The 25,938-nt window shown below is 44.5% G+C and overlaps 1 protein-coding gene and 1 pseudogene across 1 annotated transcript; one reads left to right on the plus strand and one right to left on the minus strand.

Moving 5' to 3' along the window:
- Window positions 1-4,787: 4,787 nt before the first annotated feature.
- Window positions 4,788-16,177, minus strand: LOC142578388 (uncharacterized; annotated as a pseudogene).
- Window positions 16,178-21,791: 5,614 nt separating this feature from the next.
- Window positions 21,792-24,420, plus strand: LOC142575505 (ixochymostatin-like). Its single transcript, XM_075684921.1, has 2 exons — window positions 21,792-21,843; window positions 24,221-24,420. Exons 1-2 carry the CDS (start codon window positions 21,792-21,794, stop codon window positions 24,418-24,420), a joined length of 252 nt encoding a protein of 83 aa, XP_075541036.1.
- Window positions 24,421-25,938: the final 1,518 nt, after the last annotated feature.

The raw sequence follows: 25,938 nt of genomic DNA on the forward strand, positions 1-25,938 counted from the left end.
GAAGTAGAGAGACGGGAGTGCACTTTACTCAACAGAAGAAATCGGAGCCCTCCTTTGGCGTCCGGGGGCAGCTGCTTTTATACTCTCGCAGTTGAGGGCAAGAAAGAACCCCTCTATAGACGAGCACGTGACTGTGCCGCTCGGCAACAATGGGATAAGGTGACGCAGCCGTCGTGCCGGCGCCGTTCGGGCACAATGGGGAGGAGAAGGTGGCTCATACTGTCGTGTCGGCGCCGGTCGGGCACAATGGGGAGGAGAAGGTGGCTCACACTGTCGTGTCGGCGCCGGTCGGGCACAATGGGGAGGAGAAGGTGGCTCATACTGTCGTGTCGGCGCCTGTCAGACCCCCTCGCTTCACAGTTGTTGGGAGCTCCTCTCCCCGGCTGCCGCGCTTCGACAAGCGTGGGCACCAATATGCACATACACTCACACACGCACATGAAGACACGTGGCATCGGAACATGCCTGGACGCGCTTGGCGGGGAGGCGTAGCGGCGGCGCCGAACGGGCCAAAATGTCTGCCGCTTTGTTGCAGCCGCGCCGGCTAAGCCGCGCGTCGTAGGCGAAACGTAACAGAATCAAGTTCACGACACCATCGCGGTCATTCAACAAGGGCTCCATATGAGGAAAATTCATCTTAACAACTTCAGGTAGAGAAGTGCAGGCAGAACGTTATTAAAAATGATTTAGAAAACACTTAATTGAGTGCAGAACAACATTCTTCTTGCAGAACAACAACACCATCTGCATCAGAAGCCTTGACAATTTTCCAAATTTTTTCAGTATTATCAGTCAGCAGAGATGGAAGTGTGTTGTAAAAGAAAACGCGTTTAGTTTTTTTTATTGCGTTTTTAAACAGTGAAGAAACCTGCTTATACGCACGCCAGCTATTAGCTGTGTTCCGTTTTTTAGCGTGGCGAAACAGCCGTTTCTTCTGTTCAAGATATGTTTTAGAGATCTATTAAACCATGCTGATCGATGGTTACACCGAAAAAGTCGGAGGGGTATAAGTTTTTGTACTAATTCATGAACTTTATTTTTAAGAAGTGACCACTTCTGTTCAACGCTCTAAGTGTAGAAGTCCAGTGTATATTATTTTCCAAAAGCTTCAAGTTGTGCGTTCATTGATGCGTAGTTGGTCTCGAATGTATTTTTGTTTGCTATTGGGACGTTTGGCGTTTCCTTTAAACTGGAAATGAATAAAACAATGATCGCTAAGCCCGGGAAAATGCTTAAGAAGATTGGGAGCGGTAGTCTAAACTAAGTCGAGGATGTTAGCACTGCTTGGTGTAGTTCGAGTTGGTTGAGTAATCAGCTGAGTAAGATGGAAATCAAAACACAAATCGAAAAATGCCTTGCTCTCACTGGATAGGACCAGTTTATGTTGGCGTAATTGACATTCCCCATTAAGAAAATTGGCGAGAGTGGAAACCTTGTTACGATGGTATTAAGCAGGTCGTGAAGTTCAGCGCAAAAAGTAGAAAAAGCGCTCGGTGGGCTATAACATGAGCAAAAAATAACATCCCGGTGGTTGATTCTAATTCTTACGCAGACTGCTTCTAAACCGGAAGAAAGAGGAATGTGAAACGAATTGAGCCTGTCAGCCACTGCGATAAGCGCGCCGCCACCTAATCTAGTACCACGGTTACACGGATAGATACAATAATGTTGTTGGCATTCGAATAATTCTTTGTCGGATATTGTTGACGATAGCCAGGTCTCTGTTAAAGTGACAATGTCGGCAGTGCATGCATCGATTAGGGAAGATGTGTCATCACGTTTATTTACAACACTACGAATGTTAGAAAAGAGCAGATTACTATCAGGTGCAACGCGGGCGTGTCCGAGTTTAGCTATGCAGGAGCCTCGATTCATGAGCTTCGATTCTTGACTCGATCTCACAGACACTGTTAGTAGATGGATGGTACATATAAGCCTTCTTTTTTATTATCAATTTGTTGTATCGTACTGAAAATTGCTCACCGCTAGCTTTTCCAAGCTCGATTAGTTTTTTTGCGCGCCTTGCGGGTAGAAATGCAGAAATCTTCACTTACAGTGATACCTGTCGTTTTTATTTGGGATTTTGAGGAAAATATTTCGCTTTTGGTATTAAAACTGGTGAAGTTTGTTATTATCGGACGGCATTTATTTGGCGAAAGCCTTCCCAGTCTTTCGTAAAGAGATACTGTCTCATTTGACAGTTCCATTTTGAGCGGTGAAGAAATTATGTCCCGCACTTCTTTTCAGAATCAGCCCACGTTTTTGTGCGGTCATCAGCAAAGTCATAAAATATCAAGTTATCGCGTGTTGACCAATCTTCAAGTTCGTCAGAACGACTGTGAATGCAGGCCGTTTCCCTACCCACAGCCTCAGTTACTGCTCGGGCAATTTCTACCTCGGCACAGTTTTCAGATGCTGCTACTTTTTCTTCAACAGCTGTCAACCTGTCCTTTAAATCCGTCATTTGCTTTTCTAGATTCATCTTAATTTCCTTTACTATATAAAGTTCTGAGAGCACCTCTGCATGATTTTTGTTCATTTTAGCATTAAATGTCTTCATCAAAGAAAGAATCTCGTTAGATTGCTAGTGTCCTCCTTCGGAGGCCCAGGATTAATTTCGACATCACCCCCCAAAAGCAGAAGTTTCATGGCATACGCAGAGTAACAAACAATGCTAAACATGCTGTTTTGGCATGGAAAGAGCAGCAAGCTAGTATTGCTGGAGCGTTTACAGTGCAAAGGAGGGCCAGGATTGATCTGCACCGAGAAAGAAAGATTTGGGACGCCGGCATTGTAGCCGCTCTATCCTGCCCACCGAAGAAGAATGAGGAGAGCCCGGTCTTTAAAGGCCGCCGATCCGACGATGTGAGGGACCATGGCGATGCCGAATCCATGGTAAGTGAGGTGACGTTCCGAGGGTTTTCCTTCGATGTGGCCGGGCAACATTGTTCTGGCTGTAGCACTGGACTGCGCAGGGGCGAGCGGCACCAAAGGTCTGATAACGCATCAGGCTGCGGTGGTGGCTAGCCGATGACACACATCGATACCATCTGCATCGAGAAGCAAAGAAAAGCTGCATTCGATTCAGTGCTGGTTCACAGCACCACTTCTGCAAAAGTGCCACTGGTGCCGCCGCGGTGCAAATTCAGTTCCGTGGTGCAGGTGCAACGCGTCAGCAGCGCCACGCCTAATAGGTGCGGCAGTTTTCAATCGAGCGTGTGCAGGCGCAGGCCTCGTGGTCAGCACGCCGCCATGAGCGAGTGTTGACGTTTGTTGCAGTTGTAGTTTGGTTTTTTGTACGCTCGTTTTCGTGCATTATACGAGACTTCAGTTAGATATCGACTCCACCATGGACGACTGTGAAGAATTACTTTTTATGGAGTTCAGGGACTCTTTCGATGATGAAGATGAGGAAACAGACGCCATGCTGACATTCGCCGCAACTCACTTGATTCGGACAGACCGGAATCGAATTTCGAAGTACTACGACAACGTAGTTGCACGGTATTTCAACTTCGAGTTCACAAGGCTGTTCCGACTATCTGTCGGCTCTCGGCACGCTTTAAGTCTTCTCTGCATTTCCCAACGCCTCGAGGAGGGCGGCCACAAATTCCCGGCGAGAAGACATGCCTTATCGCTTTAAGTTACCTGCGGGCACACAAAACAGCATGTACCGAATTGCCGTCACGTTCGATGTGTCAGAGTCGTTGGTGTCCCTGTGCGAGAAAAGGGTATTGGACTTCCTGTTCGATATCAGCGCAGATGTGATCGTGTGGTCAACGGTGCAAGAACGACTAAAAATCAAAGAGCTACGGCAAGGGCCCAAGAAATACCATAGGGTGCATCGACGGCAGCCACGCAGAGATCAATTGAACAAGTGAATCGACGGCGTCGCAATATAAGAGAAAAAAGTACCCGTCCCTCATAATCTAGGGGATCTGCGATGCCGACAGCCGCTTTCTGAACGTGTCTGTCGGATTTTCTGGATCGGCACATGACGCTCGTGTGCTAAGGGAGAGCCCCTTCTTCAGTGACGCCGAGCAGAAGTGCGGTGCCGCCTACATCTTAGGAGATTCGGCCTACCCGCTTCTGCCTTGGCTGGTGGCACCATATAAAGACAACGGAGGGACGTTTCCCAGATGCAAAGAATAATTCAACAGAAAGCACAGGCAGCAACGCGTCGCTATTGAACATGCCTTTGGTCTCCTGAAGCAGAGATTCTGTAGGCTGTACTTCGTTGACGCGGGTACCATTGACAGGCCGTGCCAGATTATACTGAGGGCATGTGTGCTCCACAATCTGTGCTGCAACAAGCGGGACAATCTCAGTGACCCCAGTGACCGTCCCAAAGATGACGACATGGAGGAGTCAGAAAACACCAGTGCAGTTGCGAGCACTGCAGCTGCCCGTGCAGCATGTGAGCAGCGGAGGAAGACCATAGCTGAAAACTAGTGCTGAATTGTGCCACTTGCAGTGTCAAAATTGTTCATGGGTAAAATACCCTTGTGTTCTTTCTACACCATGACCGAATTCTATCTAAGAGGCAAAATAAATGTATTGACATGATGCTGTGCCTTTCTCTTATTCTGGCTCTCATGTCGCTGTTCTGGCACATGGCTCGCTCCTGGCTTTCTTGCTGGTTGGAAATGTGTACAGTATTTTAAGCAAAGTTCATGTGCAACAAATGCAGTCTACTATTTATTTTTTTGCTTCGTATGCTGAAACAAATCGTCCCATAAGCTTCATTTTGGTTTCGTGTCGGGCAGGCCTCTACTCTTTTAGTGCATCTAACTTCTCCAGGAGCAATGTGATAAGTGGCCCGTCACTTCTCCTTTTGGGAGGATGCCTTGAAGTGCAGGGTACTGCGTCAGGCTCAGCTTCGGGCTCAGCTTCAGGCTCAGCCTCTTCCTCTTGTGGCTGTCTGTAAAACAAAGAACAATATGGTGGTGTCATACTTCATAAGGCCTGATAGAAATAATGGCAATTTGTCCTTAGAAGTGCAGTAACGTCCCTGCAAAACTGTGCGATTTATAGTGCTCTCTTCTAGATATCATGCCAAAGTTCGCAATTGATACTAGTGTTCTCTTCGCAATATTGCTACACTGTCGATGTTAATGATTTCACATCTGATGATAACACTACCGTGAACTTTAACACCTCATCCAGCTATTGGCATTTCTGTGAGGAAGTTTAGGCCACATATTTCTAAAAGCATTGTCGTGCTGTTTTTTGCCTTTTGCAAGGGGCCACTTCCCCCAGTATTGTGTAGTCAAAAGATAAAATTTACGTCTCTTCGAAACACGGTCGAGCAATCCTGAGACCTGGGGCATAGAGCACTGTTGGGTTCTCGTGGTGCTCCCTTTCCAGGCCTTCTGCAAGTTCCTTAGAGTAAAACATAACTAGACTTGTAAAACACCAGCAACAAAAGACACGAAGCTGCTAACTGTGTTACGGTAGTAGGCGTATAGTGCAGCCTTTCAATATTTGTATAGCGGAAGTCTTGCTACAAAAGGGTCAAGAAGTGACACCAAGTCCGTGCAAAGATACACCACCGAAGTCATGGAATCATGGTTCCTTTAGGAGTGAATCAGCGTAAAACATCAACAAACAGCAATAGATGCAAAAGGTTGGTAATTTTAGGAAGGTTCAAATTTTTTTATGGTTAAGGGCTGTAAAAGGATTAATAACAATTGGGATAAGCTTCTGTGGGTACTGCATGCTTTCATAATATGGCCGTGCAAAGAAAACGATAGCATTCCTTGTTTGTTGAAGTACTGGCCCTAGGAAAGAGGTGACACCACATGCAAAACCAAAAGGTACAGATCCAATTCCTGTATAAAATTTAGTTCTTGCAGTAGCGCTGTAAACAAGTTCAAACAGAGTAATTAAAAAAAGATGAACAGCTGCACTGAAGTTTTAAGGAATATGGATACTCACATTCATATTAGTGTTGAATTGAGGCAAGTGGGAAAGTAGAGAACACTTACTCTTCGAACTCGCATCTTGTTGCTCCCCGCCCGAACTTCTCGTTGTGCTCCTTCGCTCTTTTGTAAGCGCGCTCGAGGGACTTCACTTATTGTGTACTTGCAGAGCTGTAAGCAGACATCAAAATTCTTCGTTCAGCGCATCTGCGAGTTGCTGCCACAGCTCCTTTTTGTATCTGCAAGACAAAACAAGGTTCTGTTTAACACGGGCACGTATAAATAAAGTGGTATTTGTCTGTACCGGAACCCGCCTCGCTCCTTCATCTCCTTATAAGCTCTTATCAAGAAGAGTGACCTCCTGCGGCTCCACAGGGCTTCCTCACAGTGACTTTTTTCTGCCGTCCGTTTGCGGCAGCAGAAAGGCCAGGGAGCGACTCACTATTGGTATCCTCACAGTCGCCCTGGCCACCGCTTGATGACTGTACGCGTATCATAGTAGCGCCGTCTGAAAAAAAATAATAACATTAATGTTCACATACACGCGCTGCCAATCCACCACCGTGGGGACCAGCGTTCCCCACAAGGCAGCAACAACACGGACGGCCACAACTAGGCCTTTGACAAAGTGGCAGCTACAACACAAACGCAAAGTTACTTGCTGTCGCGTAGATTTCTGCGCCATTCTCCCTCACGATGACGCCGGACCCATCTACGACAAGGCAAACTTCCCGCAACTAGCCGTTGATTTCAAGCAGCATATCTGCGTCGTCTGCACACGTCGCCTGCAGGCCGCGTCCAAGAGTGCACAACTTTCTTGCACCTCCTTCGAAGCTGGTTCCGCGGTTCCGTGCACCACAGCGGCACCACACTTGCACCTCGCTCAATCGAGGACGGCGGTTCAGGGGGCGCTATGAATCGAGGACTTGAGTGCAGCGCACCATGAAACGGTGCAAAAGGTTCAATGAACTACGGCTGAATCGAAAGCAGCTAAAGATTTGGGACATCCGCATTAGAGCCGCTCTTTCCTGCCCACACTGCGTTGACAGGCATGAGGCAGTGCATAAGAGTGAAGAAACCAGGGGCGAATTTCACTGAGAAGTTCGATTTGGAATAAATACATGACGATAGGAATTTGGTTCCTGAACACTCCGGTCATCTGCAAAAAGCTTACTAAAATTTCACCGACGATTACGGTATTCCCTGATGCGAAAATTGAGCGTAGTTCTATACGTGTTTTGATTTCGCGATATATTGACGCAAGAGACAGAGAGAAGTCATAAGGGAAAGGCAGGCAGGTTAACCAGGCTGAGCCTTGTAGTCTACCTTGCACGGGGGAGGGGCAAAGGGGATTGAAAGAGAAGGAAAAGAGTCGGTCACACTTTCAACAGTTACACAGACTAGCGTTCACCTCTGAGTTGGTCACAGGCGGTCATACAGGCTGGTGCATTTAAAAAAAACGCAGCAGCGCCTTTGTAGCCTTGCACATAAGACGCAGGAGGCCACGGGCCCAAGATCTTCTCCTCTGTAAAGCGCCTGTTATCTAAATTCCCCTAAAGTTGTCCGAAGGGCACTCGTCTCGTCTTCGTATGTGGGGCAGTCAACACCAGCTTCCCGCGCGAACGTCACTGAAGGGGCCACTCTCGTTGGTCCCGGCCGTTCGCAGCTCACGTCTTTCATATGCCGCTCCGCGTTCGCTCTTTCATCTTTCGCTGTGCTCGTACACTCGGTTAGAACGCCGACGCCACGGGCGCCGCCGCTAGCCGCAGGAAGGGGAGCTCAATAGCTGCGCTCTAAAAGAAGGCGCACTCGATCCTCGGCCTTCTTAATTATCTGAATCAACTGCCGGAGCCTATGCGGTGCATTGCGTACGGTTTCTGATGTGTCTCGCGCAATACTCAAACTTTCTTTTTCATTTTTAATTTCAAATTTCGTTTTTAATTTTAAGCCATAGGATGAAATAGGGTCGACTTTTCTAAAATTATAAAATTTCACTGTAATCGGTCGCTTATTTCCAGCAACGAAACCACCCAGTCTGTGGGCTCTCGCAATGTACGTGACACCCAAGTAGAGGTTATTCTTTGCAAAACTTTGCAACAATACAGTCGGACATTCCCAATTTTCGGATTGGTCATTGTCGGCAAGCCATAGAACAAAATGTTGGATCTTCATGATCGATATGCCAAATCGTCGATGTTGTCTTGCGTTACGGATATCTTTCCTAGGTGAGTGGAATCTGCCTGCGTATTCACTGAATCAATTTTTGACTGCAAAATGTCAACTCGACTGAGAATTTTGGTAACGTTTACATCTTTGGGTAGGCAAGAAAAATGCGTAGCTAGCGACATAAGTTTCGCGTCAATTTGAAATACTGCTTCCGCGAAATATTCATACAGTTCCGAAGTGCTGTTGTCGCAGTTTGAAGAGGATCGTCTCGACGACATAGACTCGAGATCTTCGAGATCTGATCCTCATTTAGCCAGACTGCTCGCCATTTTTTGCTTCAATATGGAGACGAAGGACCACATTCACAGCCTCTGAAAGGTTACCGTTGTGAGCGTCAATCCTTTGGACGCCCACGAACATAAATTTTAGTTTTTAATTTTATTATTTATTATTAAATAATTTTATTATTATCAAATTATTAAATAATTTTGAGGTTAGGTCATGTGACATAGATAGGCCTATACATCTCCGTCTGACAATAAAGGACGTCACAAAAACACAGAGATCGCATGAACACATTTCAAAGAATTACAACTTGTGCAGCCAGTTGTCCACTGAGCAGTTGCCATGTATCAGGGCAGTGTAAAAAAAAAAACTTTTAGCTTTATCTCCCCCTCTTCCATCCCTAAGTGTAAAATAACAAACCGAATTTTAGGTTCTTGTTAACCCCTCCTCACCTTTCTCTTTCCTTCCGTCTGTCTCTCCGGCAAGTAGTAGCAGGAAATCAATGGTGAACGTACCAGTAAAAGGTGGCCTCCTTCGGCGAGAACTTCTACCAGCGTGTATGTACATGAGGCGTCACATGATGCGAATGCGTGGAGATTTTAGTTTTCCCTCGGCGAACGCCTTTGGTGGCCGCCGATGGTTGTGGACGCAGAGTTTCATACAATAATTACTGGCGAGAACTCCGGCGCTAGTGTCTACGGGTGCTGCAATGGCGGTGGTTCAGCCAGCACTGTAACTTGGGAAGAGCGTGGACATGCCTAATCTTCGTCCTTCTGGCGTCAAGCGGCTTGGAGACGTCGTAAACGTGTCATTTTCGACAATGTACTGCATAATAAGTAATTAAATAAAGAGTAGTACAATTTTCCAACCGCAGGATTCGAACACAGGACCTCCAGCACAGACGCCCGATAGTGAAACCATTACGCCACGGACGAGTGCCACGACCAGCTACATATAACGCCCTTATGAATTTATCACGGGCAGGCCACTGCCTAGAGGCGCATGGCGCGTTTCGATCAGGCCACCTCGAGAAACTGAACCGCTGCAATTAGTAAGCATTGTGCATGTTCGCAGCGGCTTCTGTACTTAGAAAAGTATAGAATGGCCTCAAATTTGCGACAATGAAGACCCACAAAGCGTAATAAACGAATCCACAAGAACGTCTGAATCCACAAGCACGAAGATCAGACAAATCAATGTACTTCCCATCATTACCATGGTGGGTCGACGGCTGCTGCGCCTGAGTTCCCTCTAGTATTGTGTAGGAAACTCTGTGGTTGTGGATGCCCTTTATTATTTTCACGTGCCGTCGTGCCCTCGAAGGTAGCTATGTACATCGCGAAAAATGTGGTGTCCCTCGTTCTCACAGAGAGACAAGACGGGAAAGCCTTGTCTGACAGTCAGAACGTGTTATGCAGCGCAAGAAGAAAGAAACAAAAAGAAACATAAAGCACAGTACCAAAGCGGGCAACAACTCCAGTTGAAAAAGCTTTGCAGCGTATCACGAGCCCGAAATTTTATGGTAATGCAGCCACGCAACATGGAATAAACCATGAAGTAGTGGCACGACTGCAATTTCAAAAGGATTGTGGACTTGTTGCTGATCAGCGTGGAATATATGTGTGTAAAGAAAAACCATGGCTGTCTGCAACACCTGATGGAATTGTAGTATCTCACTGTGCAATTCTTGAAATCAAATGCCCGTTTACACAGGACTGCAAGGAAGTCATACGGAGTGGGAAGTACGATGTAATAGAAAAGTAAGGGGTACATACCTTAAATAAGAATGGCCCTAGCGGATATTATTCCCAAGTACAGTTCACTATGTTGTGCACTGAGAAGCAACTTTGTTTTTTGTATGTATGGTCACCAAAATCGGCAATTATCACAGAGGTACCATTTGACTCAAGTTATGGCACACATGAAATGCCACGGCTTCAAAGGTCCTATTTTTGTAAAATGCTTCCATGTTTGCAAGGAATGAAAATTGAAGGTAAAGTTGGCCTGTCAGAATATGAGAAATTGCAGAAATGTAAGGACAGCCGATTTAGCTGCAGTGCTAAATGTTCTTGAATGTAGAAAATATTTTCCCGATTGCTGTGCTACAACATACTGTGCATGAGGGAAGTTTTGTTGAGTTCTCCTGTATCTTTAATTTCATTTCATTTATTTACTCTCAGGGCCATTCGGGATTAAAGAGAGGAGTGAGTATACAAGAATTCAAGAATGCAAATGGGTATGCAAGAATACATTTGTCGTAGGCAGGTTAATGAAGATGATCATATACAGTAGACTTGACGGGTACTGCGATGGACACGACGGAGGCAGGAAAGTGGTTCCAGTCCGCGCTTGTCTTCGGAACAAACGAATCAAAATAAAGATTAGTCCTGCAGCTTGGGACGCCAATTTTGAACCGGTGGTCCATGCGGGATGAAAAGTAAGTAGGAGTAATAAAGAGTCATTGCTATAGAGCGTCATTGGTGAAATATATTTTGTGAAAGAGGCATAAACGAGAAATACGACGGCGTTAGGAAAGTTCAGGAAGATCTTATGTTTTCTTCATAAGTGTTGCACTGGCTGAACGAGAATAATTAGAAAGTATAAAACGAACAGAACAATTTTTGATGGATTCGAGGGCTCGTATGAGTGATTTGATGTGAGGATCCCAAACGGAAGAAACATACTCTAGTTTCGGGTGCACAAGAGTATTATATAGAAGTAGTTTTAGGGACACAGGAGCCAGGAAAAAATTACGGCGAAGGAAACCAAGTGCGCGGTCAGCATTATTAGTGATATGTGCAACGTGCGTTTTCCAGATAGGTTGGCAGTAATATATACGCCAAGATACTTATAATCAGAGACTGAAGTTAAAGAAGAGTTATTAAGGAAGTAGGTGCATGAAGACTGGTTAGGCGTCCGCGTTATTCTCATTGCTTTGCACTTACCAATATTTAGTTTCATAGACCAGGTGTAACACCAAGTGGAGATGTTATCCAGATCAGATTGAAGAGTGGCTGCATCAGAAGGTTCAGATATTTGTCTATATAATATGCAGTCATCAGCATAGAGCCTAATTTATGAGTCAATGGAATCAGGAAGGTCGTTATTATAAATTAGAAAAAGGAGAGGACCTAGTCCGAGCCTTGGGGAACTCCGGATGTTACGGGGCATACAGGTGAGTCACAGTCATTGATTGAAACGTACTGGGTACGGCCCTGCAAAAAGCACTCGATCCACTTCATCAGATTAGTATCAAGATTTAGTTGACTAAGCTTGAAAAGTAGTAGTTGATGTGACACAGTATCAAATGCTTTCGCTAAATCTAAAAAAAATGCAATCCACAAATGATGAACAATCCAAAATGGAAAAGAAATCATCGGTAAACACGACCGGTTGAGTTTCGCAGGAGTGGTGTTTGCGAAAACCATGCTGATTAGGTACGAAGAAACAGTTCGATTCGAGACGCGACATTAGGTTAGAATATATTATACGTTCAAGCAGCTTGCATGCAATTATTGTTAATGAGATAGGCCTGTAGTTGTGGGGGCTATAAACATCATCAGATTTATTCACCGGAACCACCTTTCCCACCTTCCAGTCGTCCGGCAACGTGGCGCTCTGCAGTGACTAAGAAAAGACATACGACAGTATAATGGATGAATAAGTCTGGGTGTTTTTCAAAAACTTGTAGTTAATATCATCGGTACCAGCTGACGATGAAAGTTTCTCAACTTGAATGAGTTTAAAAATGCCTACCCAGTCGATAAGGATAGGGTCCATTGAAAGAAGTCAGGTGCAGTAATAATAGAAACGGTTATTGGTGCAACATGTGAAAAAGATGATGAAAATGTGTCATTGAGTAAGATACAGCACTGTTTATTTGAGACAAAGAATCCTCGATCATGCTTATGGCTGTGCTCTCGTGCCTTGTTTATTAATCTGTTTGTCTTGCCATTCTTTTTTTTAATCATATGCTTGTGAAACAGACACTCTAAACCATCTCTTAAAGAGACACTGGAAAGGAATATTAAATTTTGAATAAATTGCACTTCTATAAGCACAAATGAATCTCAAAAAGTAAGCAGATACACGGACACCAAGGAGTAAACAAGCAATGGAGTACACATCACAATGCCCCTTTGATGTTCCTGTACCAGCTTTTCGCTGCAACTTTAATTTTAAATGTTTTATTCAATTCAATTTTCTATTGGTAAAGAAGTGTGACATTCCATTCTAAACAAACTAAATACTGAAATGGCAAATGTAGCTTTTGCATTGCCAAAATGATCAAATTAGGAGAAAATAGTCTAAAATGTGCGACGCGGCGCTTATGTAGCAGCGCTGAGCTGTGGGTATGGAATTGAAGAAATGGAAGTTTGGTTTTAGCTTTCTTTGCTTATGATGAACATTTATGCGTACAAATGAAAGCCGTTTTGAAGGACTGTTCACCACACTGATTTAGTGCATTTCTTTAGTGTCCCTTTACCATCTAGTGTGCTTGCGTATATTTTTTTCATTATTTGACCTGCCGTTCTGTTGCATTCTAATTCATACTGAAGTAGGCACTTGGGGAGCAAGTCGAATGTATATGTCTAATCTAGATGTTTTGCAGAAACTTTGCACTGCTCATTTTCCTCTGTCTTGTGTGGGTCTGTTGGGGAGCACTTTGGTGGTGATAAATGCTGTATTTGTTTATTTGCTCTTGCTTGGAATACTTGAACGTGTGCATAATACTGTCAAAGCCCTACTATACTAGTCAATTTTTTATTAAGTGTTTCTAATTATATCATGATTTTCTTGCTGTCTCTAAGATGTGAATAATCTCATTGCTCTAGTTTGTGAGCTGAAGCAGTTAATATATGTACATACAAAGAGGCAGTTAATACGCTGCACGTTCTGTGCAACATTGAATACATTTTCATATTATGTATTTAAAACACATTTTTTTGCCGCTATGGTACTCAAGTACAATTACCAGTTTTTTATAACCTTTTGTGTGCAGATGTTTCAATAAATTTGTGTTTGTGCTGGTACAGGAGAGCCACATATTTACCAGAGGCATCAGTGCAATAGTTTTCCCATCAGTCTTTTTGTGTTCTATGTGGTACAGTGTTGTCCATGCTTTTATGCTTCACTTGTACGTAAAATGACACATTCAATTATTTCAACAGTAAGCACTCCAAGTTAATAAAGTAACATTTTCATGTATGCTCCATTATGAACTTCTGCAGTGTGTTCACTTCTGCGTCTTGAACACTCAGTAAAAACAATTTCCTGGGTTGCACTATTTATTCATACAACTGCTTACATTTCCTGGCTAGTGCGACCATTTGTCTCTGCAATTAGTGGCGCCTTTCAATTACAGAGGCCTGCACACACAAAGATCATGCTGTGAATTGTGTCTTTGCACTTGATGCTCAATGCAGACTTGAACATTCCGTATGTCTTGATTCTATTTATGGCACGCATCACATGTATCCGTACTGATGCGATGCGCCGAGTTGAGATGACTTCCTGTTCAGAAAGTTGGCCCTTCCCTGAAATGCATAATAATTCAGTATACATGTTAGTGCTGTACTAATACCCTCATTTCTCAACACAGGAAGGAAAATATTGTGAATACACGAATACAACTAAATTGCAGCACATTAGGGCCCAGACATCCTGGACTCTACATAAGACTATTTTCACGAATGTCTCTCTTGCTACTCAGCATCGGCAGAAAGCGAGCTTCACTGGTAGGACAATGCGTTTGCACTGTTGCGCATAGGGAAACTGCACAGCATCGACTGAGTAGTCTCTTCTGCCTTATAACTAGAACAAAATACTGTGCGCAAGCATGGCCCAAGAGAAAAAACGGCATAGGGAGGACAACCCTTACAAGAATGCCTTAAATAGACAATATAACTCCTATAATAGGTCTGCCATCAGACTTGCAATAAAAGATGTTGACAGAAATTTGCCAAGGAGTAATTTCTGGAAGAAAGTCAAGCTACCTACCTTATTGCGTATTCAATTGGCGAAGCTTGTGCGTTAAGCCGAGCATGGAGCTGCACCTCAAATGTAAGGATTTACAACGTTTAAAAGGCAGAACACTCATACGGCTTATTTTCAGGAAAAGTATAATGCAGCCATTTCTTCCACCAGATTGCATGTCTCTTATTATCCATCGCCACGGCAAAGAGCAACAAGAAGTGCCATTAGAATAGAATTCCTAATTATCCCAGCCCAAGTTCCAATTTTTTTCACTGTAAAATAACCTTGTTTGCATCTTCCGATTGCAAAACCACATTTGATTTTTTTTCCGTGCAGAAAAAAAATGGGAGCTTGCTTTCACAATTGTTGCATCATTCGTGGGTTGTTCAACCTTGCTCACAATTGTCGATGCAAGAATGCTTCCCTTTGCAAATGCATATATCTGAAATTCACATGAGACAACAGTGAAGGCTTTGCGTCTAAACGAGTAGTGCTTAGCTGTTCCGGGTGTGTATAACTAGTACAAACTAGGATGACTGTGACAGCACAGATAGCCCACCAAGCCATGCAATGCCGACGTAGAATAGTGCGATACACAAGGGATAAGAAAGAAATGACATGAGTGCAGGTTAACAACTGTAATTTATTGTCAGAAACTCGAATATGTAAGTTTTTACACGAGTTTGTGCTATGCAAGATGCAATAAAAATGAGTTGTTAGTCTGAGGTCGTGTCGCGCTTCTTACTCCTTCCTTGTTTATCACGCTATTCTACATCAGTATACAGTACCAAATCGACCAGCACTTAGGATTTGTAAGCCTTGCAATGTGGGACTTTGCCACTTGCTCATGCAGCTTGCTCATGCAGTTTACAGAGCATCGAACTTTTGAGCTTGACAATTTCCAATGGTGATATGGAAGTCAGCCCTTTATTTCATGTAACAGGCCGACAAACAATAACTGTACATTCTCTCGCCATTATTTATGCACACAGCCCAATGTAGCATCCGAATAATCACCGAGTGCTGTCATTGGAATTCGGCAACCACAAGTACAATAGCCAATAGCAAACCATGCCTGTTTGATAATCATGCACGGTGTAGCACAAAGACAGCATGTGTTGCCTACTTTAATAGAATAGGTTAATGAATGGTGGCAGCTTTTTTCACCTTTGGTGAATGCTGGCATGTTCAATTTGATTTCCTGTGCTTCCAAGTAGGGGTCCAGAGTGAAGCCACTGTCGGCCATTATCACATCCCCAGGAACAAGGTATTCCTGGACGGCACTCTGTTTGACAATAAATTCGTACAAAGCACGGCCAAAAAATGCACGAGAAATGTACATAATAAGGCCATTTGGAGCAATTACCACAAGAAACTTTACAGTATTATGAGCTTTGTATGAACTGCAGGTTTGGGCTCGTGGCTTTTGTTTGGTTGTCCTTTCAAGTGCAACCTCTGTGCAATCGAATATGCATGTAGTGGTTCGTAAACCATTTTCTATGAATGCACCTGGCACAGTGCCCTGAATACGAGATTTCGGGAGCCAGATTACAACATATGTCATGATCTCTTTAAGGGATTTAAGTGATCTCTTTAAGTCATTTGAGGACATTCTTGAACATATTGCACACAGAGGATGGTGCAATACAAAATCTCGAGGCTAGGTCCCTCTAAAGAAGGCCAAGCCTCAAGCGCATCACTGTCAGAAGCAGCTGGTCTTCTGTGTGAAGTTGTGAAGGCCACAAAGGTGTCCTCTGGATGCACAGTGTGAGCTTCTTAAGTATGTCTGGTGATATTCCTGTGTAAAATCGTAGGTGGGCTGCAGTCATATTTTCCGAAAGTGGTGTTCTGATATTTACCAACTTTAAAGGCTCAGAATATGTGTGATGGAGAGTTGTCATATCTTCCCACTGTGTGGCTGCGTCCACTTTGCACACCTGGAAATAGTTACAGTTATGATTAACACAGAGCCTGAATGCAAGAAAAAATATACCACTATATAGGAAAGATGGAAGCTTGCTTTATGAAAGACCAACTGACTAAGCAAAATAATTTGAACTCACAATGAATAATAGAGGCAGGTACTTTGCAAGAAATGCACTACCTGTTTCTTTAAATAATGATCACAGTAAGGCCCCTCAACAGGCTTGGGCATTGCAAACTAACAAGTGCAGCATGTAGATCCTGTGTTGGAAATCATGCCTGCAAAGTATAAGACAGCTGCAAGGCATGAAAACAGCTTAAACTTCAAAGAGACACCACCTCGCCCTTCCTCTTGAGGTATCGCCGCGTACACCCAGCAGTCAAGGAAACACACTTGTGCCTCTACGTAAGACGCATTGCCTGCAACGTTGCAGATTATGCCACATGACTTCACTAAGTTGTTCAATGCATAACGCGACACTAGGAATGTGCCCCATAGGAAAAAACAAGGAAGCAGGGCTAGCGACATAAACCTGTCGCAGTCCCTTGGCTCTGGTATCAGAGAAGGCAGCAAAGGAATGTCACTTGCGGACGATAATCTAGGTACAGAAAGAGCCTACGCTGGCAGTGAAACTTGCCTCATGGCATCATGGTAACGGGCTATTTCAAGTTCTTGCATCTACTGTAATAATGAACCAATTTGAAAAATCCTTTCGGTAAGATGCTCCCTAGGGAGAAAGTGCCCTACAACTTAGTGTTTATGACCGAAATTTACAGTGAGGCTTCGTGAGGGACCCTTTAAAGTTTGAAGCAACTAGTTTCAAAGAATGCTTAAGGCTGGATTCATTGGGAAAATTTATAGAGACAATGCTGGAGTTTGAGACCCAAATTTGCTTTCTCCACAACTTAATGGCATCCCTATTGCTCACATAATTATCAGCAGTAGCCTATTTGATGTCCACTGCAAGGACGAAGGCTTCTCCCTGTGATCTCCGTTTAACCCTGTCCTGCGCCAACCGATGTCAAGTAGCGCCGGCAAATTTTCCAATTTCATCGCCCCACCTAGAGATCCGCCGTCCTCGACCGCGTTTCCCTTCTCTCGGCATCCATTCTGTCACCATAATGGTCCATCTAACCTACGCATGACATGCCCTGCGCAGCTCCATTTCTTTCTCTTAATGTCAATTAGAATATCTGCTATCTCCGTTTGCTCTCTGATCCACACCGCTCTCTTCCTGCCTCTTAACAATATGCCTAACATTCTTTGTTCTGTCACTATTTGCACGGTTCTTAACTTGTTCTCAGGCTTCTTTGTCAGTCTTCAAGTTTCTTCCCCATACGTTAGCACCGGTAAAATGCACTGATTTTACGCCTTTCTTTTCAACGATAATGGTAAGCTTTCACTCAGGATCTGACTTCTGCCGTCTGCCGTATGAGCTCCAACCCCTTCTTATTCTTCTGTAAATTTCCTTCTCATGATTAGGGTCTTCTGTGAGTAATTGATTGACCTAGATAAACACACTCCTTCACAGACTCTAGAGGCTGACTGGCAATCCCGAACTCTTCCTTTCCTTGCCCGGCTAATAATATAATTCATAATTATCTCTTCACGTGATGCATCTGGATCTGTTTGTGATAACATGGCACCATCACCAGGCAAAGTTCTAGGCTCCTACAAGTACATAATACTGTTATGACAATGTTGTTCAAGGCAGAATTAACTGCTACCTCTTCACATAGTCTATCTCTGGCTGCTTTTGGAAATAGAAGTGTGTTGTCAACAACAGTTTCAAGTGTTTGTAATTAAGTTATATGCTACACTGCATTGGTGCTGTCTGAGACAAATAATCAAGACAAATATGAACGATGTGAACTTCTCATTTGCTGCTGTCGACTTCTTGCCAAAGGTGAAAAAAAAACTGCAAAATTTCTATACCGCTGTCTTTTTCATTTTGCGAACATACAAGTGGTCTCTTGAACAAAACTACCATCCCTTCACATTTTGACCCAGGACATCTATAACCAAAAACTGTTACTACCGTTGCGAAAATAACCTAGGGACCATTGCTGCCATTGTGAAAATAACCTTGGGACGTAGACTTCAGTGGACCACGTGTCATTTTCCCAGCAAAACGGCTGCAAGTTCGGCTGCGGTGTAACTCTTTCACCAGATTCAGAAAGTAGATGCAGCTTTCTGCAAGGGAGGGGTTAGGATTGACATGATGTTTAGAAAATGTTTAAAGGTGGCAAGCACTCATGAATGTGCACTTTTTTGTCTCAGTGTTTCTTTTTATACACTTTCTTTGTATGACACATATAGTCTCCAAGTGTTATACTCAAGCTGTATCATTTTGACTTGCCTGATTGTCGCCTAGTGAAGGTTCCACACTTTCATCCGAGACACCATTCAATTGTGGCTGCAGATAAAAAAAAAGATGCATTAGCAATGAAGAGTCTGCTTTTGACTGCTCTTTTTATGTCGAAATGGGGCTCTGCAGCTCCAACTTCATCCTACACATCCGCATCCATGCTGTGGTGCAGCATGGCGTGAAACGGCAATACAAAACCAGTATTAGAAAACCACACAAAATTACTGACATGCTGGGTAGTAAGAATAACCTTCAATGCACCTGCAGACGCCGCAGAGATGTTAAAAATGGTACATCGTTGAGGTTGAAAGAACCTAGGCAAGGGTGAAAAATATAATTCGCTGATATTTTTTATGTTACCCTATTACATTTATAAAGTAGGGAAAAACTGATGTTATGCCTTTCTGAACCACAGCCTACTGTGTTCTGAGGTAAAGACACATACACCACTGCGTTTCGAGGGTTGTTCGTTGGCTCTCTGTAGCAGTCTTAAATGATCAGGGCAGGATTAAATAAAAATAAAGAATGTAGACTGAATAAATTACAGTAAACGAACCAATAAGATGAATTTGCAGCAGGCATCACCATAGAAAATCAATGAAAAATACGCTAAATGAACTACCCAGGCTAAGCGACTTTCTATCGCTTCAGAAGTCTGTAAATATCTGATAATTCAAAAAGGTAACTTTATTCATGTCAATGCTTGTGGATTAATTACCCGCTGCTGGTCATAGACTTCTTCAAATTGTGTTGAGTGCAATAAGCTCGATTTTGAGCATACGAAAGTTTGTATAAAAACAGGAGTTGGAACTCAGAAAATTTTTTTTAATGTGATGAACTAACGCTTTGCACTGTGACGGTGTACCTATTCTAAGTCACCTTGCTGTGGCGCAAGTTGTGGTGGCAAATGGCATGGCAACTTGCATGAGTGATGTAATGGGTACAATTCCACAAACTGAAGGCAGCACAACAACATGTAAAAACAGGTGCATTTGTTTTTGTTTACTAATGCGAGACCACAAAATAAATTTACTTTAGCACTGTTTGTTTTGGGCCTTAGGTCAAAGCATAAGCGAAAGAAATGCTTTTCTAGAGTAAATGTGTTACAACTGCTAAACAAGCTGTTCCTTGCAGCATGGGTGTGTGCCAGCTGTATAAATTTACAAAAATTAAATTCTGCAGTTTTACATACCAAAACAAAAATATAATTAACTTAAGATTAATTTTGAACACCTGGGGCTCTTTAATGTGCCTCCATAAGTTTGCGACGTTCCAATTAATGTAATGTACGCAATGATAGGTGCTATTAAATTACTTGTGCGCATGCTTGCACTGTTGCATATAATATTACTTACACAGTCAATGAGTGCGCATGGCTCCGGCTGTGCAGACTCCACTTCATCTCCAGAAAGCTAAGATAAAAAAAAGTTTAAAAAATCCGCGACGCAAACATCAAGATTACACAGTATCAAAGCGCGCTGTCAAAATGAGAATAACGGCTCCAACGATGTTTTATATCTAGTCATCGAAGTGTAATAAACAAAGGAGCTCACGCAATAGCCGCATAGGCGACAAAAAAGTTGTTTTACATGTGAGCGCTGTACACGCCTGAAAAGATATCGCGCTCAAAACAAAGCGCAGCACTGCCTCATAAACACACCAGTAAAATAATTGACACGTACCCTTCATCTCTTTGTAGGCAGGTAGTCGCCTCTCACTATTCGTCGTCGCCCGACTTTGACATGCGCAAGATATGAGTGTCGCTTGCGACTGTTTCTTCGTGTGATCGGGACAGAACCTTTCTTTTTTACTTTGATGAAACATTGCTACGGAATTCGCAAGGGTTTCATTTTTAAAGTGTTGCTCTACATGTAACATGCTGCGAATGGGGCATTGCATTCATACGGGATGCAGGTACACAAAAAAGTGAGCTTGATTTCTATAAGTTCCCACCATACAAAAATTCCTTTTCAGCATTTCCTAATTATAGATGCTGTTCTGACGGATGAGCAGGGGCGGCTTGCACGAACATTTACTAATGAAAGTATTAACGAAGTTAAGAACGCGTTCTTGTTCGGACTAGGCGCTGTCTATTTAACATTACGAAAAAGTTCTTAAATTCGTTATTATTTTCATTAATAAATATTCCTGCAAGCCACCCCAGGTATGTACGTGATGAAATAAGTAGAAAGAAAATAGAAAATTCCCTAGTTTATTTCCCTTTACCCAATAGGTTTTTAGGAAACACTGTTTTGGGGCAAAATTTTCTATTTTGTTCCAGCGGTCAATGAAGGTGGTTTTATTTTTAAAATATGTTATAGTTTCCGTCACTCACTGCAACAAGAACTCTTGCGGTAAACTATAAAGCAGATCTCGGAAGTCAGCAGTAATTGACTTGTAATACGCTCAGGGTTACTAGATTCAGGGAATCAAACGATTTGTTCTCACTTACTAACAAGGAAACGATCCACAATTTCCAACGCACTCGCATGCATCTGCTGTAGTCTGAAACGACGCATGGCCACGAATGCCGCTCAGACACAACTGGCCCAGAAAGGTATACCGGGCTTACGTGACTTCGCCTTGCAAAATATCTCAAGCTCAAGGCTCTCGGAAACCATGACATCGGAATGCAGGCGCTTGCGTTTAAGGTTCATAAACATTGGTAATGACTGCTTCTTTACAGAGGCAGTCTTGCGGTTGACAGGCTTAAAATTTTTGCCAACGGCAGTCAAAGGCCTTTTAGAATGACCTTTTAGAAAGGCCAAAGGCGTTTTAAAAAGGCCTTTTAGAAACTAACACTCCTTGTCTGCCACAAAGAGACTCGCTATCGGAGGTGTTGATGTGTACAGGGAAAAAATCTGCTGCACCAAGTCGATGTAGAGAGACAAGACAGGTCAGTCCAGTCTGAACAGACAGTCAGAACGTGTGTACGACAGCGTAGAAAAAAAATTGCATGAATCACGGTTTTGGCAGAGAAACCATCGCCTCATCGACACGAGCGCGCCGTGGGCACAACGCATGATAAGGTTGGAGGAGACTTCAGCGATACACAAAGCGACACGTAGCCTCTTGACAAAGCAGACAAGATGCGAACGCAGTGTATAAATACGGGGGACACTGGCTCGGTCCCTGTAGGAAAGTAGCCATCATGCAGCTGAAGGTTCTGGTACTGTTGGCAGGCGTCATTACACTTGCGTGTGGTAAGAGCAAGTATCTTCTGGTGTTTTTTTACTGTTTCTTAGGCTGCCTATGTATTCGTTTCAATTTTTTTCCAGCCTTGTCTTTTAGCGGTTATTGTTCCAGGAGCTGATGCCAATCCTCTGACTAATTGTCGAGCCCATTGTGAATGATTGAGAAGGAGTTAATGAAGTAGCACGACTGGTAAAATACCCTTGATGTAGCTGCCTCTTCTGTGATTTTGCAACGTTAACGCGTGAAGTGACAGATGGAAGTATTTAGGTAAATTCTCTGATAGAACTACATCTGGTTTCCTCACATATTAGCAGAAAAAGAGCTTGCAATGTATGAAAAAAAAAAAACAATTGGGATGGGCAAAGAGGAGGCGAAAATCCACATGGCAAACAGCGGCAGACGAGAGCGACCGGAAAGGCAGGCAAGCACAGAAGCACGTGTAGAGTTCGCTCAACTGTGCGGCCCTCACTCTGCCGGCGCTCTAGCTGCAAGCACGAACTGACACGATGTGAATACCCTGCGCAGGTGTGCCGAAAACTACTAGTGCCATTAAGCCCGAGTAATCTGCAGCGAAACAGGGCGATCTGTAATGTTGTCAGAACAAAAAAAAAATGCGCACATGCTGAACATTTTCGTGTTCCCTTTAACAAGGGACCGAATTGTACACCAATTATTGACTGCAGATGACGAGTGGTGCAATAAAGAATATGCCTCTGGAGCTACTGTTTTGACAAGGGGACTTGTCGGAAACGTGGCTCTAACCTGAGCCATCACTCGTTCGACCACTGTTAATCACATGAAGTCTCTGGACCTTAGTCTTTTTTCGGACCCTGAGGTGGTACCCAATAACGCTGTATGTTAGCGTAAGCAATAGAGTGAGCTTATTAATCGAACAAACCTCATTATAAAAGTGCGACACACCGTTGCGGCCGTCTGTATATTCAGGGAATAGGGGGAGAGGGGATCAAAGGGTCGCCCAGACATCGTGGAGCCCCGACGGCAACTGCTTTTTATTTCCACGCACCGGTGGCCTCGCCGCCGATGTTCGTGTTCTTTTTCGGGACATAAGATTCACTATGAAACACATCAAGTAAGCCTCGTCTGCTGACGCGCGTGACATGAAGCAGGTTCCGTTGGCGATGGGCATGTAAAGAAAGGTAGGGCCTCCAATGAAGACAGTGATTGCTCACGCGCTCCGACGTTGTGACGAAGGCGGCAGCGAAAGGACATACAACGAAATAAAAAAAAAGGTGTGTGGATTCCACGCATTACAGGAATCGGTGCATGTGTAAATGCTAGTGGTATTGCTTATGTGTTGACGTTATGAAGTGCTAAATTCATGTAGATAGTTTGTTACGTCATGTAACTGCTATCTTCACGTCACGCATGTGACCACGTTCTTTGTGTTGACGTAACACACGAGAATGAATTAGCCTTTACTCCTTGAACGATGTGAATAAAGTTCACTGCTTAACATTCGCTGATCGTTTGCGCCTCCCAATAAAAAAATTGATAAATGTCTTTTGGGTCACATTTAACTATGAGCCGCATTCCTTGCGTATGAGCCATCGCCACTACGCAAGTGCATCCTCTCCAAACTCGGCGAGACATTGACGCCACACTCGGAGAGAGAGGCAAAAAGGCTAGAATAGTGGATAACCAGGCCAGTTGTTGTAGTTGGTGTCTGGCAAATAAAGATTCATGTGTGTTCATGTATAGATCATTCATTGGTTTTGTGCGTTTGCTCTTCTAATCAACCGTGAATAAAGCTAGGTTCACATGCTTCAGCTTAGTAACTGTACTGTGAAAGCGATATCAGGATCAGCCTACCTCCGCATTTATTTGTAGTTATTTAAAGGCCTAAAGCTGCATTACAGGTGTGAGAGGCGCCTTAGTGGACCGCTCTTGCTTAATTTTGACCAGCTACAGGTTTCGTTCTTTGACGTGCGCTGTAAGATTACGTAGATGTATATTTAACTGCATTCAAACGCAATTAAATGCTCCAATCAAATATATCGATATAAGAGGCGTCGGTGCGTGGGCTTGGAGCTTGCACGCGTACCGGAACCGTACTCACACAGATGTTCCCTTGCATGTGGAAGGTCCCTGACGAAGAGGACAGGCAGTGGTAATCCGTGCTGTACGTTGCGTTGTCGGCTTTAGAAGAGTTGTGCGTCTGTTGTATGTAACGTGCCCTGTGGAGCTGTTTAGCAATGTCACGGATTCGGGGCCGCGGAGTCTGTGCGAAGTCTGTCAAAAGCAGTTGTTTCTTTCGCTACATTCCCATCGTAATGCGCTCGCGGCAGGGAGTATTTGTTCCCGAGACTCTGTCAGGTGTTCAGGGCCGAGTTTACACCGCTGTCTGTTTTGCTTCCTTTTCCAAAGCGCAAACGACGTCCCAGGACTGCGGGGAGAACGAGACATGGAAGGAGTGCGTGAGCAGCAGCTGCGCTGAAAAGACGTGTGAGAAGTCCGCCCTGGGACCCTGGTGCACTCTTGACTGCATGTTTGGCTGCTACTGCGCCGACGGCTTCTACCGCCACGAAGGGCATTGCGTCCGCCTGGAGGAGTGCCCCGGTCACTAGGTATATTATTCGACCCTGTTCTGTTGTGACGTTTCCGCACAGCGCATTCTGTTAAATAACAAATGTAGTGCTGACATCCTTCTGCGCGAACAGCCACATTTCTTTATTGTTTTTTCATGCCTTATTCCTTGAGTAGGAGAGGTAACACGTTCACTGTGCTTGGGAATTCCCTTTCTCGATCGTGGAGTGCGAGGATTCTCGAAAGCAGGCGTTAATATATGAATGGGGCGGCTACTGTACCCTGTCGCGATTTTGGGAGACGAGAGACTCAGTCTTGCAGATGGTGAAACAGAAGCGAAACGTTTATTCGCCTCTTTCTTAGACGGCGGTGGCCCCACGTGGTTTTTTTGGGAAAAAGCGACGCGATGATCAGCCTTGGTAGAACTTGCGATTGCTTCGTTTTCTGGCAGAGAAAGCAGTGTTGGCAACATGCCTTCTAAAGTGAGAGAAAGCAGATGTTGGTTTGCGCATTAAATCATCGAAAAAGAAAGGATTTCTCAATGATCTAGTGAGACACAAAAAGCCGCACATGGTTGCTACAACAGTGTGGCTCGTTGCATCAGGAAAGGTCCGCGATCAAGGAACCCGTGAGTGAGTGAGTGAAGAAACTTTGTTGTGAACGCCTGCAGAACGGTTAGCCTTCCCCTGTTAGGGAGGCGTTACCGTGACGCGGCCATGACCTCTTCGCGGCGTGTGGCGCCTCTACTTCGGCCGCGGCCGCACTATTCCCTTTGGTCGACAGCGCCTGCCCCTCTTTTGGGGTGGCAGCCTCCCTCCGGTTTCGCTCGGTTGTTGCCTTTCGAGGGCCGCCGAGATCTGCTGGACGGCCTGGGTTTGGACATCTTGGTCATAGCATCTCGTTGCGGCCTCGAGCCGCGGCGGGATCGTTCTTATTGTTGCAGCTTCATGCGGATTCTTAGCACAGTCCCAAAGGATGTGAGCTGCAGTGGCTCTTTCCTTTCGGCACACACAACACAGATCACTTTCATAAACACTTGGACACACGTGCCTCATCAGCACCGGAGTGAATAACAACCCCGTTTGAAGTTGTCGATATATCGATATAAAACTGCCTCCTTACGGGTCAAGCCCGGATGAGGTGGCGGCATAGTCCTTCGCTCTAGTCGGTACCATTTCACAATTTCGTTGTAGGAAGTCATTTTGTCCTTGGTTTCCCACCACCACGACGGGTCGGCTGTAGTAGCAGCGGCACGGTTGGTTAGTCCTCGCGCCGCCGCGTTCGCCGTCTCGTTGTGGTTAGCGTTGCCGCGATCCGACACATCACTGCCCATGTGGGCCGGAAATCACTTTATCACCACACACCGACTTTCACTCGCGAGATCGACCACACGCAACACACACGCGGCTTCACCACACACCCTTGCTCTGGCGTAATTTTTCACTGCCGTCCTAGAATCACAGAGCACAGTCGTGCTCTCGGGGTCGGCGATGGCCAAAGCAATGGCCACCTCCTCGGCTTGATGCGCCCCTCGAGTTCGCACACTCACCGCTGTTCTC

Source organism: Dermacentor variabilis, chromosome 1 (assembly GCF_050947875.1).
Source record: "Dermacentor variabilis isolate Ectoservices chromosome 1, ASM5094787v1, whole genome shotgun sequence".
Lineage (NCBI taxonomy): Eukaryota > Metazoa > Arthropoda > Arachnida > Ixodida > Ixodidae > Dermacentor > Dermacentor variabilis.